General features: G+C 44.0%; 1 protein-coding gene across 1 annotated transcript in view; it reads left to right on the forward strand.

Annotated features, from left to right (window-relative positions):
- LOC133360632 (uncharacterized) overlaps window positions 1-18,439 on the forward strand; it is a 102,398-nt gene that overhangs the window by 39,690 nt on the left and 44,269 nt on the right. Inside the window, exons 16-19 of the mRNA XM_061579429.1 lie at window positions 7,971-8,058; window positions 9,073-9,152; window positions 10,715-10,951; window positions 16,565-17,012. Of these exons, the coding sequence (XP_061435413.1) occupies window positions 7,971-8,058; window positions 9,073-9,152; window positions 10,715-10,951; window positions 16,565-17,012 (853 nt within the window). The remainder of the gene's footprint in view (window positions 1-7,970; window positions 8,059-9,072; window positions 9,153-10,714; window positions 10,952-16,564; window positions 17,013-18,439) is intronic.

Consider the following 18,439-nt stretch of genomic DNA (forward strand, 5'->3'; position numbering starts at 1 on the left):
ATGCCGGGGGGGGGGGGGTGGGGAGTGAGTGGGGAACTCAAGTAACAGGAGATGTGGAAATGAAGGCAACACCATAAAGAAGGTAAGGTTTTACCAGGTTAATAACATCCTTCCGATGATTGCTTAATTTGTATCCATCTTCTCGGTTGAAGTTATTTCTGGATGGCTTCATTAACAAACCTTTGATAGTAGCCCGAAGGTTTTCAGAGTACCTTGTTTTCAGAAGAAAAAAAATATCACGAGAGCCCACAGCGTTATAGCAATGGTCAGCCACGGCGGATGTATTGATTCTGCCGTGTTTCAGATCTGACTTGTGCTCGCGAACATGGTGACTGCAGGGATTCATCTTCTTGGAATCTTTCGGTAAAGTCACGTAGAAGGGAAATAATAAAATAATAAAAATAAAACATAATAAAATAATTCTCACGACGTTTCGGCTACAACGCAAGCAGCCGTCCTCAGGTGAAGAATGAAACACCACCAAGCTTGGAGCGTATATTTAAGCTGGGTTGGAGGGGCAAGAAGAGCGCCTTGACAAAAGAATTTGCATATCAAGAGGAATTTAGCATATTTATGGGAAATGCGTAGGAGGTGGGCGGAGGGTTTTAAAGTCATATTATGCCTGTGCATTATGCAGGATTAGCAGCATCAAAGAGAGGGGATAGGGGGAAGCATTAACAAAGGGAAGGAATGTTAATAGTATGTAGATGCAGTTACTAAACCACCACGTAAAAAACTAAAGTATAAACTACATAGTATCATCAGTATACTAAATATGCTCTCCAATAAGCTGAGCTACTAACAGTAAGTAATACATGACAATTCTCTGTCGCAAAAAATATAATATGCTTCCAGCTAAACTGTTTTCTCTTAAATCACACGGGTCTACCCCGTACTATATACTACCATAGACAATCCCAAAATTAAATTATATACTGTATTACTATACACCAGCGGTCGGGAACCTATGGCTCGCGAGCCATATATGGCTCTTTCGGTGACGGCATATGGCTCCCAGACAATTTTGAGTTGAAAAAAATAAAATAAAAAATCAGTTTGGAACTGATTTTAAAATACTTGTGATATTGCTTAATAATACTGTGTCATTTTTAAGTAAACATAAATTAGTTTTGAAGATAAATTCCACGGGTCACGGGGCCTCAACGCCTGCATGAAGCTCAACCTTACCACGTATGAACCAGACTACAAGGCCATCAGCAAAACCACGCGACACCAGAAGTCGCATTCAAAGTAAGACATATTTAATTTATTATACGTTAAAAATACTATATGGCTCTCAATGCAATATATTTAGAAATATTTGGCTTTTATGGCTCTCCCAGTCAAAAAGGTTCCCGACCCCTGCTATACACACTCTATACCTTCGACTACAATATTACCCTAAGTATTATTCTACCCACCTTACTGTATACCACACTGCTGTATATTCGCTATACAGTTACGATACTGTATATTATCTTATACACCGCATCAAACACTACAATTGTATACTATTTATACAATCTGTTATACACTATACCATTGACCGTCGTGTGAAAGATACTAAGAAGAAGCAACGAAACATGTCAATGGGAGAGCGGTGACAGGAGACCCGCAGCGGAGCAAATAATCCATTCCCTGTGGAGAACACAAGATACACAGTCAATGCCAGTGAGTGGACTGCGGTCTGAAAGTCACCGTAAACGTGAACACAATCAGTTAAGATCCGAAATGGTTTATTACGTCCTTCCAATGATTGCTGAGCCAGAATCCATCTTCTCGGTTGAAATTGTCTCTGTGTTTGTATATGCGGATCGCCTCATGAACGAATGTCTCATGGTAGCCAGATGGCTTGCAGAGAACCTCTGTCTTGGAGAAGTCAATGTCATGTGAGCCCACTGAATTGTAACAGTGATCTGCCACGGCTGAGGTGTTTGTCCTACCGTGTTTCAGGTCTGCTTTATGTTCACGGATGCGATCCAAGACATGTCGTTTGGTTTCTCCAATGTAACTGCTACCACAGAGGAAACTTAGTTTGTAGACGCCAGAGTAATGTATGTCTGGAACCACATCTTTTACAGACGGGACCAGATCACGGATTTTATGTACTGTGTTGAATCGGACCTGGATCTTGTGTTTAATCAGGATTTTGGAGATATTTTTGTGACCCCAGCAATGTAGGGTAAGGTGATGGTTTTTAAAGGCTCCTCAACAGGATCCTTCTTGATGGTTGGAGTGACGACTTTGCGTACGTGTTTGAGTTCACTGGCAATGTGTTCCTGATCGGAGATGCATTGGGCTCTATGGTATAGAGTCTTGATGAGGAAGTTCTTCTGGGATGGATGGTGGTGGGAATCCGGTTTTAGGTAAGCATCCGTATGGGTGGCTTACCTCTACACAGAATGGCTCATTGAACCATCAGGTCTCCTTTTAATTAGGACATCCAAAAAGGGTAGATTGCCATCTTTTTCGACTTCCATGGTGAATCTGATGGCTGGGTGTATGAAATTGATTTGGTCGAGGAATTGGTCTAGAGCAGGCCGGCCATGTGGCCAGAAGACAAAAGTATCATCTCCGTACCTCTTCCATAAGGTCGGGCGTAGATTAGCAGTCTGGATGGCGTCAGTCTCAAATTTCTCCATGAAAACGTTGGATACAAACGGAGATAGGGGGGGGCCCATTGGGGTTCCCTCAGTTTGTTTGTAGAAGGTTCCATTCCAGGTGAAGTATGTATTGGTTAAGCAGTGTCTCACTAGGGGGGTACCCCAGTATTCAGCCCTTGATAAACCAAGTCTTCAATGATTGCGATGGTGTCAGGTACAGGAACTTTGTGAATAAAGAAACCACATCAAAACTGACAAGCAGGTCATCTGGGGACAGGGAAATTACCTTGATTGTCGATACCAGGTCAGTAGAGTTTAGTACCGCAGAGGTGGTTTTTCCAGTGAAAGGCCGCAGGATTTCAGACAAAAATCGAGCCAGTTTGTAAGTGGGGGAGTTGATAGTAGAGACAATGGGACGAAGAGGTGTATCTTCTTTTTGTATCTTTGGCAGGCCATATAATCTTGGTGACTTGGCTGCAGAAGGTTTCAACGAGAACTGTTTGGTTTTATCAATTAATGCGGTTAAATCAGAAGTTATTTTGTTGGTTTTAATGACGAGGCTGTTGGTGGGGTCTCTTTTTATTTTTAAATCCTTTATTAAATCCTTTATATTAAGTTTACTTGCTTGCGTGCTTGCTTGCTTGCTTAGGACCGTGCAAATCTTTCGGTCGTTTTTTAATCCACTTCCCGTGATCCAATCGAGCTGACATTTTCCACACAGACTCGTTGTGCCAGACAATTATTGTTCGTGAAAAAAAAATTCCCAAAATTTTACACTTTTAGGCAAAAAAAATGTATTTTACATATATTCAAATAGAACGCATTCATGGCTTTGGCTGAACGTCAGAGTGTAAGAGCCCAGAGCGTAACCCCTCCACAGGCCGTGGCGGAGTAGCGCAGTTGGTAGCGCCCTCGCTTCCCATGCCAAAGGTCGCGGGATCGATCCCCGCGTCCTCCACAGGCGAATATATTTTAAAATCCTTTATTAAATCCTTTATATTAAGTTTGCTTGCTTGCTTGCTTGCGTTCTTGCTTGCTTACGACCGTGCAAATCTTTCGCTCGTTTTTTTACCCACTTCCCGTGATCCAATCGAGCTGACATTTTCCACACAGACTCGTTGTGTGTGACAATTAATTTTCGTGAAATTTTTTTCCAAAATTTTACACTGTTTAGAGAAAACAAATTAAATATTTAATTACCAATTGCTTAATACTGGCAGACAATCATCTGACCCATAGATTGCAGCCATCTCAAGCCAGAGGACGAGAGAACTCTAGCCGCCACGCATATAAAGGATTTAGAGTGAAAAACTTTGTCTTTACGGGTTTACTTGTATTAAGTTCGCTTGCTTGCTTAGGACCGTACAAATCTTTCGGTCGTTTTTTAACCCACTTCCCGTGATCCAATCGAGCTGACATTTTGCACACAGACTCGTTGTGCGTGACAATGCATTTTCATGAAAAAGAATTTCCAAAATTTTACACTGTTTAGGGGAAAAAATTAAATATTTAATTACCAATTGTTTAATGCTGCCAGACAATCATCTGACCCATAGGTGGCAGCCATCTCAAGCCAGATGACGAGAGGACTCTCGCCGCCCTGATGCCACGCATATAAAGGATTTATAGTGAAAAACGTTCTTTTTACGGGTTAATTTTTGTATAGCTGCCATCGTTGAGTAGTTCTTGAATTTAGTTGTTGTATTATATTTTGTCCATTATGACAATGGCATTGCCTTTGTCGGCTGAGAGGATGACAATGCCATCCCTCTTTTTTAATTGAGCTAATTCAAAACGCTCATCTTTGCTGACGTTACTAGCTGGCATCTTAGCGTTTTTGAGGGTTGCAGCGATTTCAGATCTTGCTACGTCTGCATCGATGTGACCCAGGTCCTTGAGAGCCACATCTACTCGGGCAATGATATCATTAACTGGTATGTGTCTAGGTGTGACTGCAAAGTTTTGTCCTTTAGCTAAAACGGATTTCAGACCATCAGAAATAGAACTATCAGCTCAGCTTATTGAGAGTATATTTAGCATACTGATGATACTATGTAGTTTATACTTAACCGAAAGAACCAAATAATAATAACAATCTACCCTTTTTGGATGTCCTAATTAAAAGGAGACCTGATGGTTCAATGAGCCACTCTGTTTACAGGAAAGCCACCCATACGGATGCTTACCTAAAACCGGATTCTCACCACCATCCATCCCAGAAGAATTTCCTCATCAAGACTCTATACCAAAGAGCCAAATGCATCTCCGACCAGGAACACATTGCCAGTGAACTCAAACACGTACACCAAGCTCTTAAGGCTAATGGTTACTCCGACTACATAATCCGCAAAGCCATCACTCCAACCATCAAGAAGGATCCTGTTGAGGAGCCTTTCAAAACCATCACCTTACCCTACATTGCTGGGGTCACAAAAAAGATCTCCAAAATCCTGATTAAACACAATATCCAGGTCCGATTCAACACAGTACATAAAATCCGTGATCTGGTCCCGTCTGTAAAAGATGTGGTTCCAGACATACATTACTCTGGCGTCTACAAACTAAGTTTCCTCTGTGGTAGCAGTTACATTTGAAAAACCAAACGACATGTCTCGGACCGCATCCGTGAACATAAAGCAGACTTGAAACACGGTAGGACAAACACCTCAGCCGTGGCAGATCACTGTTACAATTCAGTGGGCTCACGTGATATTGACTTCTCCAAGACAGAGGTTCTCTGCAAGCCATCTGGCTACCATGAGAGATTTGTTCATGAGGCGATCCACATATACAAACACAAAGACAATTTCAACCGAGAAGATGGATTCTGGCTCAGCAATCATTGGAAGGACGTAATAAACCATTTCGGATCTTAACTGATTGTGTTCACGTTTACGGTGACTTTCAGACCGCGTTCCACTCACTGGCATTGACTATATATCTTGTATTCTCCGCAGGGAATGGATTCTTTGTATCCGCTGCAAGTCTCTGACCACTACTCTCCCATTGACATATTTCGTTGCTTCCTCTCAGTATCTTTCACGCGACGGTCAATGGTATAGTGTATAGCGGATTGTATAATAATAAATAGTATAAAATTGTAATGTTTAATACAATGTATAAAGTAATATATAGTATCGTAATTGTATAGTGAATATACAGCAATGTGATATACAGTAGGGTGGGTAGATTAATACATAGTGTAATATTACAATGTATAAGGTATAGGGTGGGTATAGTAATACAGTATATCATTTAATGTTTAGTTTGTCTATCTATATATATAAAATCGCAAATCTGTCTGTCTGTCTGTGTGTGTGTGTGTCGCCGGACCATACGCACTTTCATTGGACGCCGGTTGCCCCTGCCAACGGCTAGCGATGCCTTCGCCGCTTTCATTGGACGGCGGTTGCCCCTGGCAACGGCTAGCGATGCCTTCGCCGCTTTCATTGGACGGCGGTTGCCCCTGGCAACGAGTAGCGACGGGCCGCGGGGTCGACGCCATTTTTTATTCCCGTTAAAAATAGGCGCACGCATTAACACGCGACTCTTAGGTCAATTCATCTCAGTTTTACGTCCTCTTCACTCCCCTCCCACCCCAATGTGTTCAATTACTATTATAGGCTCCGTAGATAATAAAATAATAGCGATTAGACAGTATTATTTTAGCGCGGGGGGGGGGGGAAACGGCACCCGTACCCTGCCTCTGCCGGGTGGGCAATTTAGGCGAGGCCGGAGGCTCTGCACGTTACTAGGCCTCGACACCCACCACGCCACTCTGAGGTAAATTCATCAAAGTTTCACATACTTTTCACTCCCCCCCCCCACCACAATGTGTGCAATTAATATTACTTTTCAACCCAACGCGCCAACAATCTATTCTTTAAATGTTGACTGTACAAATAGTCATTAAGCTGGGTGAGCGTACTGCCAGTCTATAATCTAGACTGTAGCCTGCTTATTAAATTGGGTGAGTGTACTGCCAGTCTATAATGTAGACTGTAGCCTGCTTATTAAGCTCGGTCAGCGTACTGCCACTCTCTCATGTAGACTGTGGCCTGCTTATGAAGCTGAGTGGGTGTACTGCCAGTCTGTAATGTAGACTGTAGCCTGCTTATTATAATCGATTCTTTCAATGCTCTTTGTACAAATTGTCATTAAGCTGGTTGAGCGTACTGGCAGTCTATAATGTATACTGTAGCCTGCTTATTCAGCTGGGTGGGTGTACTGGCAGTCTATTATGTAGACTGTAGCCTGCTTATTATAATCGATTCTTTAAATGTTCTTTGTACAAATAGTCACTAGGCTGGTTGAGCGACCCCAGTTCGATTCTAACTCACGCCCACCACCGCTGACGATTATTTGAACCGGACCTGGCCCGCCCCTAGGTAGACTCAACATCGTCACTGGGGAGACAAAGGCGGCCGGGCGTCGTGGATCCAAGACCTGGGCGAAGCCGGGTATTCAATCTAGTGGCAGTATATAATACGGTGTAGACTCGTGTGATGTAAGAGAATAAAGTTTAGCTGGAAGCACATTATTTTTTTGCGACGTAGAATTGTAATGTATTACTGTTAGTAGCTCAGCTTATTGGAGAGTATATATAGTATACTGATGATACTATGTAGTTTATACTTTAGCTGTTTACGTGGTGGTTTAGTTACTGCAGCTACATACTATTAACATTCCTTCCCTTTATTAATGTTACCCCTACCCCCTCCCTTTGATGCTGCTAATCCTGCATAATGCACGGGCATAATGACTTCAAACCCCCCGCCAAACCTCCTACGCATTTCACAGGTAGTACTAATCGCATATCTGCATTTCCCATAAATATTCTAAATTCCTCTTGATATGCAAATTATTTTGTCAAGGCTCGCTTCCCCCCTCCATCCCAGCTTAAATAGACGCTCCAATCCTGGGGTGAGTCATTCAGACTCTGTCTTCTCGACGGACCTGTTCTCCATCTGAGGACGGCTGCTTGCGTTGTGGCCGAAACGTCGGGAGAATTATTTTTTAATGTTTTATTTTTATTATTTTATTATTTCCATTCTACGTGACTTTACTGAAAGAACCAAGAAGATGAATCCCTGCAGTCACGAAAGCTTTAAATCGAAATTTAAAGGGGAGGATCTAAAACTAAATGAGCAGTCGTTTAAAAAGTTAGGTCTTCTCGTTGCGACCGAGTGTGTAGCAAAAAGAAGGCATCATGCCAGGTGGTGGTCAAAGGATTAAGAGTGGAGCTTATAGGTCAGTTGTCAATTGAGGGAAAGAACGAAAGGCGAGGTGTGGTGGCATCGACAGCACTCACTATGATCATCTCTGAACCTTAACGTTTGGTGTGTATTGGTTTCTATTTTCCTGAAGGATGCTCTGGGGAAGAGTAACCTCTTTGTTGCCGAGACTCTTGGTAATGGGTTGTCATCCCTGAGCAACATCATAGATGTATCGAAAGGTGAGGTCCATATCCTCTTGTACATTGGGAATGTTATCAATTATTTCCCTCACACTGCCATGGGTCATTGCGGCCTTAAAGCTGAGGAAAGGCTGATTTCGGTGATATGGTTTGTAAACGTAATGCGGATGTGATATTTCTCCATTTGTGCCGGGCGTAAAATGTTAAAACGATTATACCTATTGCAAGGCAAACAAACATGCTCTGATTATATATATGCATTGTATTTTATACTGATTGGTCGACAACAGAGACAGCCTTCTTTATGGCCTTGTCTCACCAGTTATTAGACCAGAGAACACCAAAAGTACTAAGGCAATACAAGAACTAAATTAGTAATAGCTCGGGTTGAGCAGCTACATCTATCGGACCTTTTGCTAGTATAAAATTATGATAACACATTTTTTAAAATATATTTGCAATAAAAGTCCCATAGATGTAAAAAAAATTGCCAAATTAGAACATAGCCAAAATGACGCTAAGAATTTAGAAACAATGAAGTGGTCTCACGGCTAAGAGTTTAAAGCGCTGAGCTGGAACGGCTGACTTCGAATCGAGGCTATTGGCTGCCTGTGGTTACATTTGGTTTTCGGGTGCAGTGATTTGATGGCCTTAGCCCGGTCACCATTTACCCCACACACAAACCCCATCACGTTAAGTTTTTGCTCCATTTTAAACTGGCTTCATTCCAACTTTGAGAATGAAAAAGATTGGTTTCACTTTCTTACAATGAATATTACTGTCGTAAGCATTATGAACGCCATTGTGTAGGCTAGAGGTCACTTGAAGCGATCTCAGCAGCAGCTCCTTGGCAACTACTTCTATGGGCCATTATCTAACACGAAGGGTTGCACTGCTCCATGACAGAGATACACATGGATTATTTGCCTTGTGAAATGACAACGATAGCACAATCGAGATACAAGTTGGGAAAAGGAACAACACAGATGAAATAATTTATTAGCATTGACAAATGTCCTTGGTAACCTGGCCATCGATTGCCAATTTTGACAGATCTCACGGAAACGGTTGGCAATCTCTTGGACTCGTCACATATCACGACACAAGCCAGCCTCAGCGACACCTCGGAACAAGTACCCTTCATGTCGTTTTGGCACATTATATTACTGTTCACACGCTGCATGCACACGTGTTGTACACACATTGTTATTCACATGCTACATGTGTTGTACCGGGTATTCCCATGCAGTCTCTATTCAAAGTCATAACCAAGGTCAACACTGATGGGGCGGTGACGTGGCCTAGCAGCAGGGCATTCACCGCTTGTTGCAGAGATTTACGGTCCAGCGGCTGCCCTGATTAATAATGTGGGTACAATAACCGCCATAATAATACAATGCACTTACCGCTTCATATTGGACGTTAAAATCCCATGACGTCATTCACAAGGCCATCGTGTTAGGGTGTCCGGCTCCACGTTTGCCAAATTCGAAAAATTACATCGCAAATTACTCAATTGGGATTACCCAAAGTAGCATTCATCACCCCTCTACTGGCAGACTGATGCCCGGGGTCACTCTTGCAAACGAGAGCACGCTCGTTTTTTAGTTCTCACCTAAAACCTATTAAACTTGAAAATTTTACTCGGGACACTTGTTTAAATTAGCACTGTGAGCATTCTCCACGTAATATTTCATCTGACAACAAGAAGGCATATAATGAGTAGGCAGTTATGCTCATTTTAACACGTAGGCTTTCGCGACCAATGTTATTCATAATCAACGTTTTTGGGTTTAGATCGCGTTTATTTATAAATGTGTCGTAACCCTCCACCACCCGACACGGCCAATCAGTAACAATGTGTCACGTTGACAAAGACAAATAGTTCACTGCTTTAGCCCACCGGTGTGTTGAAGCCACAACATTTACAATTTGAGTACGACGTTTCGCTGGTAATTGCAACCAGCATCATGGGATTTTAGCGAATTGCCCGATGATGCTGGTTGCAATTACTAGCGAAACGTCGTACTCAAATTGTAAATGTTGTGGCTTCAACACACCGGTGGGCTAAAGCAGTGAACTATTTGTCTTTGTCAACGTGACACATTTTTACTGATTGGCCGTGTCGGGTGGTGGAGGGTTACGACACATTTATAAATAAACGCGATCTAAACCCAAAAACGTTGATTATGAGTTATGCTCATGGTACGCACATTAAACGGCACATGTTATAGTCATGTATGGTAAGCATCGCTTGAGCCTGTACACTGCATGGATGGGTGGCAGGAATGCGTGGCGATCGGTTATGGGCCACGTGGTTTTGTTGTGGGCATCAGGGGATGACTACAGAAACCCCACCATTATCTCTGCTCGCCACGCGTCACCCTGGCATGGCTGTTCAGACCACAGCGGGTGTCGCGATGATGGAAGACGTGCGGCGTACTTTGTGTAGTGGCAGGCTTGGATTGGCATTGATCGTTTCCAATAGCTTTCTGTCGGATGTAAGGGGGAGCAATGTTACTCAGGGCTGGAATCCATGGTAGAGGGTTTGGTCAAAGAGTTCCTGAGATGATGCACACAGCTGCTTATTAATATAAATTAAGGCTTCCATTTTGAAGCCCCCCCCTCCTCCTCCTCCTGCCACGCTTCCTCCTTTTCCTCCTTGAGTCTATGTTTCACATCTGTTCTTTTACAGGCCATGAATCTGTTCAAGCTTGCATACAAAACCATACAGTCCTTCGGGAATGCTGTCAACACGCAGCAGATGCCTGGCACGCCGGCCAGAGAGATGGAGCACAAAAACCTCTCCGTGACCCTGGTGACGGCCAGTCATGCAGACACGGCTGATATAAATGTAACAGGGAAGTACGGAGGCGTCGCCTTCGGCCGGAACCTGCGCGACCCCAACAACACGGAAAAAGTAGCCTTGCAGGTATGCATCGCCACGCGCCCCTTTCTCACCGATTGACTGCCCGCACTGGGGCCGTTGCCGAGCCAGCCTGTGTGCAGCTCTGGAGGCGCGAGGTTGATTTCTCCACTGGAGAATCCGAGTGACACAAGACTCAAGGTGATTTTTGAGGCTGGAATCGCACGGGTTTGTTTCCGGCTTGGTATGGAAAATATAAGAGTGGAAAACCACCTTGGCTTGGATGTATCAGTAGATAAAGGGGGTAACTACCCCAGTTCGCCCAGGATAGTCTTGCTGATTCTCACTACTCATTATCATTCTCTCATTGCTAATCAATCATCAGAAAAGCTTTGTTTTCTGTTTTATGTCGATATCTTGCTCTGTAACTCCAAACGTTTATCACCGCTCCTACCACTGCACATGGCACAAATTCTGTTTAAATTGGAATCCTGTTGCTGCTGTCACATTTGGGGTGCAGCACCCAGTTCCTATCTTGCTGCTGCACCGGATAGGACTCAGAGTGAAGTAGTTATGGCGAATGATGTTCCAGCATTCGCCGATATACTACGACCTTTCGCTCACCGGCAGTCAATTGTCCTCCTAATTGCTTTGCTATTGCTACTAGCAAGGGTGGTTACTGTTCCCGTGAACTTCACTCGTAGATTTTTCCACCAATTATGAAGACTGTCTGCCATATTCTATGGTTACTCTTTGGTTCTTTCGGTAAAGGTACGTAGGTAAAAAAAAAATAGATCACGACGTTTCGGTCGCGACACAAGCGGTCGTCATCATGTGGAAAAAATTGAGGATAGCTGCTGAAGCAGACTGTTTTAAAGGGTTGAAATGGGTGTAGCCAAAGAGTCATAAACGAAGTGGGCGGGGCTATTGAAGTCAATGTGAAAAATTAGCATGTTAATGTATGATCGGAGGGCGACCTACACAACAAGGGCACGGAAGTGGCTGTGTTAATGTGAGAGATTAGCATGTTAATGTAAGATCGGAGAGGGGCCTACACAATGTAAGAGATTAGCATGTTAATGTAAGATCGGGGAGTGGCATCTAAGACGGCGACGCGGAAACATCACAGCCAGTTATGAACGAGGGACAACACCACATCGAGGGAAGGAGAGAGAGACACACACCGAGAGGCATACCCACAGAGAGAGAGAGAGAGAGACACACACACAGCGATACATACATAGAGAGACACATATAGAGAGACACACAATGACAGAAAGAGACACACACAAAGAGACAAGAGAGAGACACACACACAGAGACACATAGAGAGACACACCGAGAGAGACACAGAGAGAGAGAGACGCACAGAGAGAGGCACACACAGATATAACAACAACTGCCATTTGCCACTAAGTGGCGGTGACATCACCACGACACTTGTGCCAAGCTATGTGCACCTTGAGACCAGGGCTGCGTTGGCATGCCTAAACAGCTTTTGTTCGGCCGGATCCAAGAGGCTAAACGGGCGTGGCACGGGCTAGAGAAGAGATAGAGTGATGTGTTACAGGAGGATGTGGAGCTGAGTGGATTTGCCGATAACTGGTACCAGCGGTGTCAAGATCGGCCTCTGTGGAAGAGGCTTGTGAAGTACACTACGGGGCAGTTGGAGGCAGTCGCCCTCCAACAACATCGGAGGGCGGAGGAGCAACGCTCGCAACAATGAGCGCAGCACCGGGTGGCTAAAGCACAGCAAGTTGGCACAGTAGGGGGCACAGGTGGTGCATCAGCCAGTCATCTCAGTCAGTCATCTCAGTCAGTCGACCCGTTTCACCTAGGTCTGCCCCATGACCTCCTGCCAGCGGGCGTTCGACACTTCACGTGGCCTCAAGGTGCATATAGCTTGGCACAAGCGTCGTGGTGACATCACCGCCACTTAGTGGCGAATGGTCGTCACGAAAGCTTCAAATAAAGATATTCTATGGTTATTTCGGTAATGTCACGTAGATAAAATAGATAAATTGAGCTCTATCGTGTAGTATTTTTGATGAGATAATTCTTCTGGGGTGGATGGTGGTGGGAATTAGGTTTTAGGTAGGCGTCAGTATGGGTTACTTTCCTGTAGACAGAATGGCTCATTGAGCCATCTGATCTCTTTTTAATTAGGACATCCAAGAAAAGTAGCATGCCATCCTTTTCTACCTCCATGGTGAATTTGATAGCTGGGTGTATGGAATTGATGTGGTTGAGGAATTGGTTTAGAACCGGTCGGCCATGTGGCCAGATGACAGACGTGTCATCTATAGACCTCTTCCACAGGGATGGCCTTAGAGTGGATGCCTGGATGGCGTCCATCTCAAAATTTTCCATGAAAACATTGGCTACAGCCAGAGATGAGGGAGAACTCATTGGGCTGCCTTCAGTTTGTTTGTAGAATGTTCCATTCCAGGTGAAGTATGTGTTGGTGAGGCAGTGTTTCACCAGGGCCGGTAAATCAGCATTCAATCCTTGTTGGACCAGGTCTTCAATGATTGCAATGATATTGGGCACAGGTACTTTGGTGAACAAATAAACTACATCGAAACTTTCGATTTAAAGCTTTCGTGACTGCAGGGATTCATCTTCTTGGTTCTTTCGGTAAAGTCACGTAGAAGGGAAGTAATAAAATAATAAAAATAAAACATAATAAAACAATTCTCACGACGTTTCGGCCACAACGCAAGCAGCCGTCCTCAGGTGAAAACCAGGTCCGTCGAGGCGACAGAGTCTGAATGAAACAGCACACGAGCTTGGAGCATATATATAAGCTGGGCGAATTGACAAAGGAATTTGCATATCAAAAGGAATTTAGCATATTTATGGGAAATGCAGGAATGTGATTAGTACTGCATATGCATGTGCATTATGCAGGATTAACAGCATCAAAGGGAGCTGCAGTTACTGCTGCTGCAGCAGTTGCTGCTGCTGCTGCAGTTTCTGCTGCTGCTGCAGTTGCTGCTGCTGCTGCAGTTGCTGCTGCTGCACTTGCTGCTGCTGCTGCACTTGCTGCTGCTGCTGCAGTTGCTGCCTTATCCATTTTAATATAACACTATGTATTATTCTACCCACCCTAATGTGTATCATACTGCTATATGTTTACTGTACAATTACGACACCATACATTACTCTGCACACTGCACCATGCCAGTGAGTGGAACGCGGTCTGAAAGTCACCGTAAACGTGAACACAATCAGTTAAGATCCGAAATGGTTTATTACGTCCTTCCAATGATTGCTAAGCCAGAATCCATCTTCTCGGTTGAAATTGTCTCTGTGTTTGTATATGTGGATCGCCTCATGAACGAATCTCTCATGATAGCCAGATGGCTTGCAGAGAACCTCTGTCTTGGAGAAGTCAATGTCATGTGAGCCCACTGAATTGTAACAGTGATCTGCCACGGCTGAGGTGTTTGTCCTACCGTGTTTCAGGTCTGCCTTATGTTCACGGATGCGGTCCGAGACATGTCGTTTGGTTTCTCCAATGTAACTGCTACCACAGAGGCAACTTAGTTTGTAGACGCCAGGGTACTGTATGTCTGGAACCACATCTTTTACAGACGGGACCAGATCACGGATTTTATGTACTGTGTTGAATCGGACCTGGATCTTGTGTTTAATCAGGATTTTGGAGATCTTTTTTGTGACCCCAGCAATGTAGGGTAAGGTGATGGTCTTGAAAGGCTCCTCAACAGGATCCTTCTTGATGGTTGGAGTGATGGCTTTGCGGATTGTGTAGTCGGAGTAACCATTAGCCTTAAGAGCTTGGCGTACGTGTTTGAGTTCACTGGAAATGTGTTCATGGTCGGAGATGCATTGGGCTCTATGATATAGAGTCTTGATGAGGGAATTCTTCTGGGATGGATGGTGGTGGGAATCCGGTTTTAGATAAGCATCCGTGTGGGTGGCTTTCCTGTAGACAGAGTGGCTCATTGAACCTTTGTCAATGCGCCCAGCTTATATATATGCTCCAAGCTCGTGTGCTGTTTCATTCAGACTCTGTCGCCTCGACGGACCTGGTTTTCACCTGAGGACGGCTGCTTGCGTTGTGGCCGAAACGTCGTGAGAATTGTTTTATTATGTTTTATTTTTATTATTTTATTACTTCCCTTCTACGTGACTTTACCGAAAGAACCAAGAAGATACATCGAAACTGACGAGTAAATCATCTGGGGACTGAGATGTCTTTAATTGACGATACCAGGTGAGCTGAGTTAAGTACAGAAGAGGTGGTCTTACCAGTGAATGGCTGTAAGGTCTCAGGCAGATATTGGGCCAGTTTGTAGGTGGGTGAGTCAATGGTGGAGACGATGGGGCGGAGTGGTGTACCTTCGTTATGGATTTTTAGTGAGCCATATAATCTGCGTGGTCTAGCAGCAGAATGATTCAAAGAAAACCGTTTGGTCTGTTCAATTAATGAAGCCGAATTAGTGCTGATAATCTTCGTTGTTGTAACAAGGCTGTTGGTGGGATCTCTCTTAATTTTTGTGTAGCTACCATCATTAAGTAGGTCCTGAATTTTGTTATTGTACAGTTTTATCCATGATGAGTGGCATTGCCCTTGTTGGCTAAGAGGATGATGATATCATCCCTCTTTTTCAATTGAGATAACTCAAACTGCTCATCCTTACTGATGTTGCTGACTGGTATCTTAGCGCTTTTGAGGGTTGCAGCGATTTCAGATCTTGTCACATCTGCAGCGATGTGTCCCAAACCCTTAAGAGCTACATCGACCTGGGCAATGGTGTCATCCACTGGTATGTGTTTGGAGGTGACTGCTAAGTTGAACCCTTTAGCCTAAACCGACTTTAGACCATCGGAAATAGGGCTATTACTCAGATTGATAACAACCTTGTCAACGTCTAATTTTTTAATGTGTGGATCTGGTTTCTTCTTGGAAAGGAGGTTGAACTTGGAAATCAGGATATCTTTACATTTAGCTGACATTGTAGCGGCTGATGAAGCAGTCATGTTATCTACATGTTCCCAATCAAATGTACACATTTTTTCCGTCAATGACTAATCAGTCTGACTGGTTCGTCTCATCTACACTGTGGCAATCAACCATTGTGCAGGTCACAACTCACAAATCCACCCACTCACCACCCTGCAGGTTATTATTTCTTGCACTGTTCCATTTTTGAATTCCTTCCCATCGTCTCTCTTCCTGACCGCTTATAACTCTTTTTTCTATACAATAATCTTGTCAACATTGATCTATTCGCAACTTTGATAGTGCTTTTTGTTGCTGACCGCGTGATGTTGGGCCTGTGGTCAGCAATCGTGTTAAAATGAAATTTGCAGTAAAACGTCATTGTAAGGCGTCACAAATCCGCCCTGACCAACTGAGGCCCCACACCCAGTGCAGGTACACGGCTGAAGATGTTTACGCATCCAACCTTTCAACACACGGAGGAGTGCGCATTCATATATATGTTATAGATGTTCACATATCTGACTATACGTCAATATATGTGGAAACGTACTTATAGTATTCAAAACGCTCATTGCGATTGTTCATTCCATCTTCAAACTATTATTACATTGTCTGCCAGCCGAGTTAAATAAACTCCTGATTTTTTATTATATTCCTCTTATCTATAAGCGACCATAAGACCTCGAGTAACTGCTGCCTGTGCTCAGTTGGTCTCTTTCAGGGCGGACCCGTTCGTGTGGAGCCCCACAGATCGGCTCGAGTCGTCCGTCATCAACGTCAAGCTGACCGGAAGCATCGCCTCAGCCTTGCCTTCCGCCACGATCCGCCTGACAAATCCCTCGGCGCCGAAAACATTAACGATCAACAGCACCTGCCGAGCCAGCGTGTGCCTGCAACAACATAAGTTCAGCGTCAGCACACAAGGATCGATGATCGCTCTCACGATCCTGTCGACGACCGTTCACCAGATGCTAGAGATATTCGTCGCATTTCGACAACCAGTTTCTCTTGAGCCGCCAAACTACAGCTTCAGTTTCTCGATGAACGAGTCGCAACAGCTCAGTAAGAAGGTGGATAAAATTACACCCATGAGGTTTGTCATCCCAGGAAATTCCACTCAAGCTGGCGACTACTACATGTGCTTTAAATTTCCAGGTTTGTATCATCGATCATGCGACGGCTGTTCTTTGATAGTTCACGCTTGCTCTCTTTCTCTCCTTCATTTGTTCGCTCCCACCTGCTCGCCCACATAAATACGCGCTCTGAGATGCTTGTTACGTTATGGGGACATACAAATGTTGAGTTATTGCTGTTAACCCAACTACCAACACTATGGGCATAATCATTAACAGCAATTCAACGTGCGTGATTAAATAATGGTAATCCAATTACATAAAATAAAACCCAAAACTATTTTATGGTCTTACTGTTAAATGCATGAGATAGCTCGACACAGCCGTTATCATGTTGGGCAGCAGAGGGCAGTACATCATAACCCATTGTTCTGTACTTCTGTGCTCCCGTGTCTAAGCATCACCGTTTTAACCAATGGGCAGCAAGTACGGTCAACTTAACCCCCACAATCTTAAAGAACCAAAGAATAATAACCAAAGAATAATTAACCCCCACAGCCCGCACGGCATCAGAAGTGGATTGACAACAGGGCTGTGAAGATGCATTAAAAAATGTTAATCCTTGGGATGTTAGGCAGTCCCCCTTTAGTGTTGTACAGGTTGCTCTGCTGATGCTTATTGGCGCAGCAAGATAGACCTGCAGATAGACCTGCAAAGAGACCTGCAGCCTCAGCGAATCCTCGCTTGGAGCCTGAGTACACAAAAGGCTCTTAATATTTCGATTTAAAGCTTTCGTGACTGCAGGGATTCATCTTCTTGGTTCTTTCGGTAAAGTCACATAGAAGGGAAGTAATAAAATAATGAAAATAAAACATAATAAAATCATTCTCATCACGACGTTTCGGTCACAACGCAAGCAGCCGTCCTCAGGTGAAGAACAGGTCTGTCAGAAAGACAGCGTTTGAATGAAAACCACCAGGCTTGGCAGCGTATATTGAAGCTGGGTTGGAAGGGGAAGAGTGCCCCGACAAAGGAATTCGCATATCAAGAGGATATGCGAATTTACGTGGTGGTTTTAGTTACTGCAGCTACATACTATTAACACTCCTTCCCTTTATTAATGCTACCCCTATCCCCTCCCTTTGATGCTGCTTATCCTGCATAATGTACGGGCAAAAGTAGTACTAATCACATACCTGCATTTCCCATATCCCCTCCCTTTGATGCTGCTAATCCTGCATAATGCACGGGCATAATTAGTACTAATCACATACCTGTATTTCCCATATCCCCTCCCTTTGATGCTGCTATTCCTGCATAATGCACGGGCATAAGTGGTACTGGTCGCATACCTGCATTTCCCATGGGTATGCTAGATTCCTGTTGATATGCGAATTCCTTTGTCGGGGGGCTCTTCCCCTTCCAACCCAGCTTAAATATACGCTGCCAAGCCTGGTGGTTTTCATTCAGACGCTGTCTTTCTGACAGACCTGTTCTTCACCTGAGGAC

This window comes from Lethenteron reissneri, chromosome 69, assembly GCF_015708825.2.
Source record: "Lethenteron reissneri isolate LAM-NWPU_2019-01 chromosome 69, ASM1570882v1, whole genome shotgun sequence".
NCBI lineage: Eukaryota > Metazoa > Chordata > Hyperoartia > Petromyzontiformes > Petromyzontidae > Lethenteron > Lethenteron reissneri.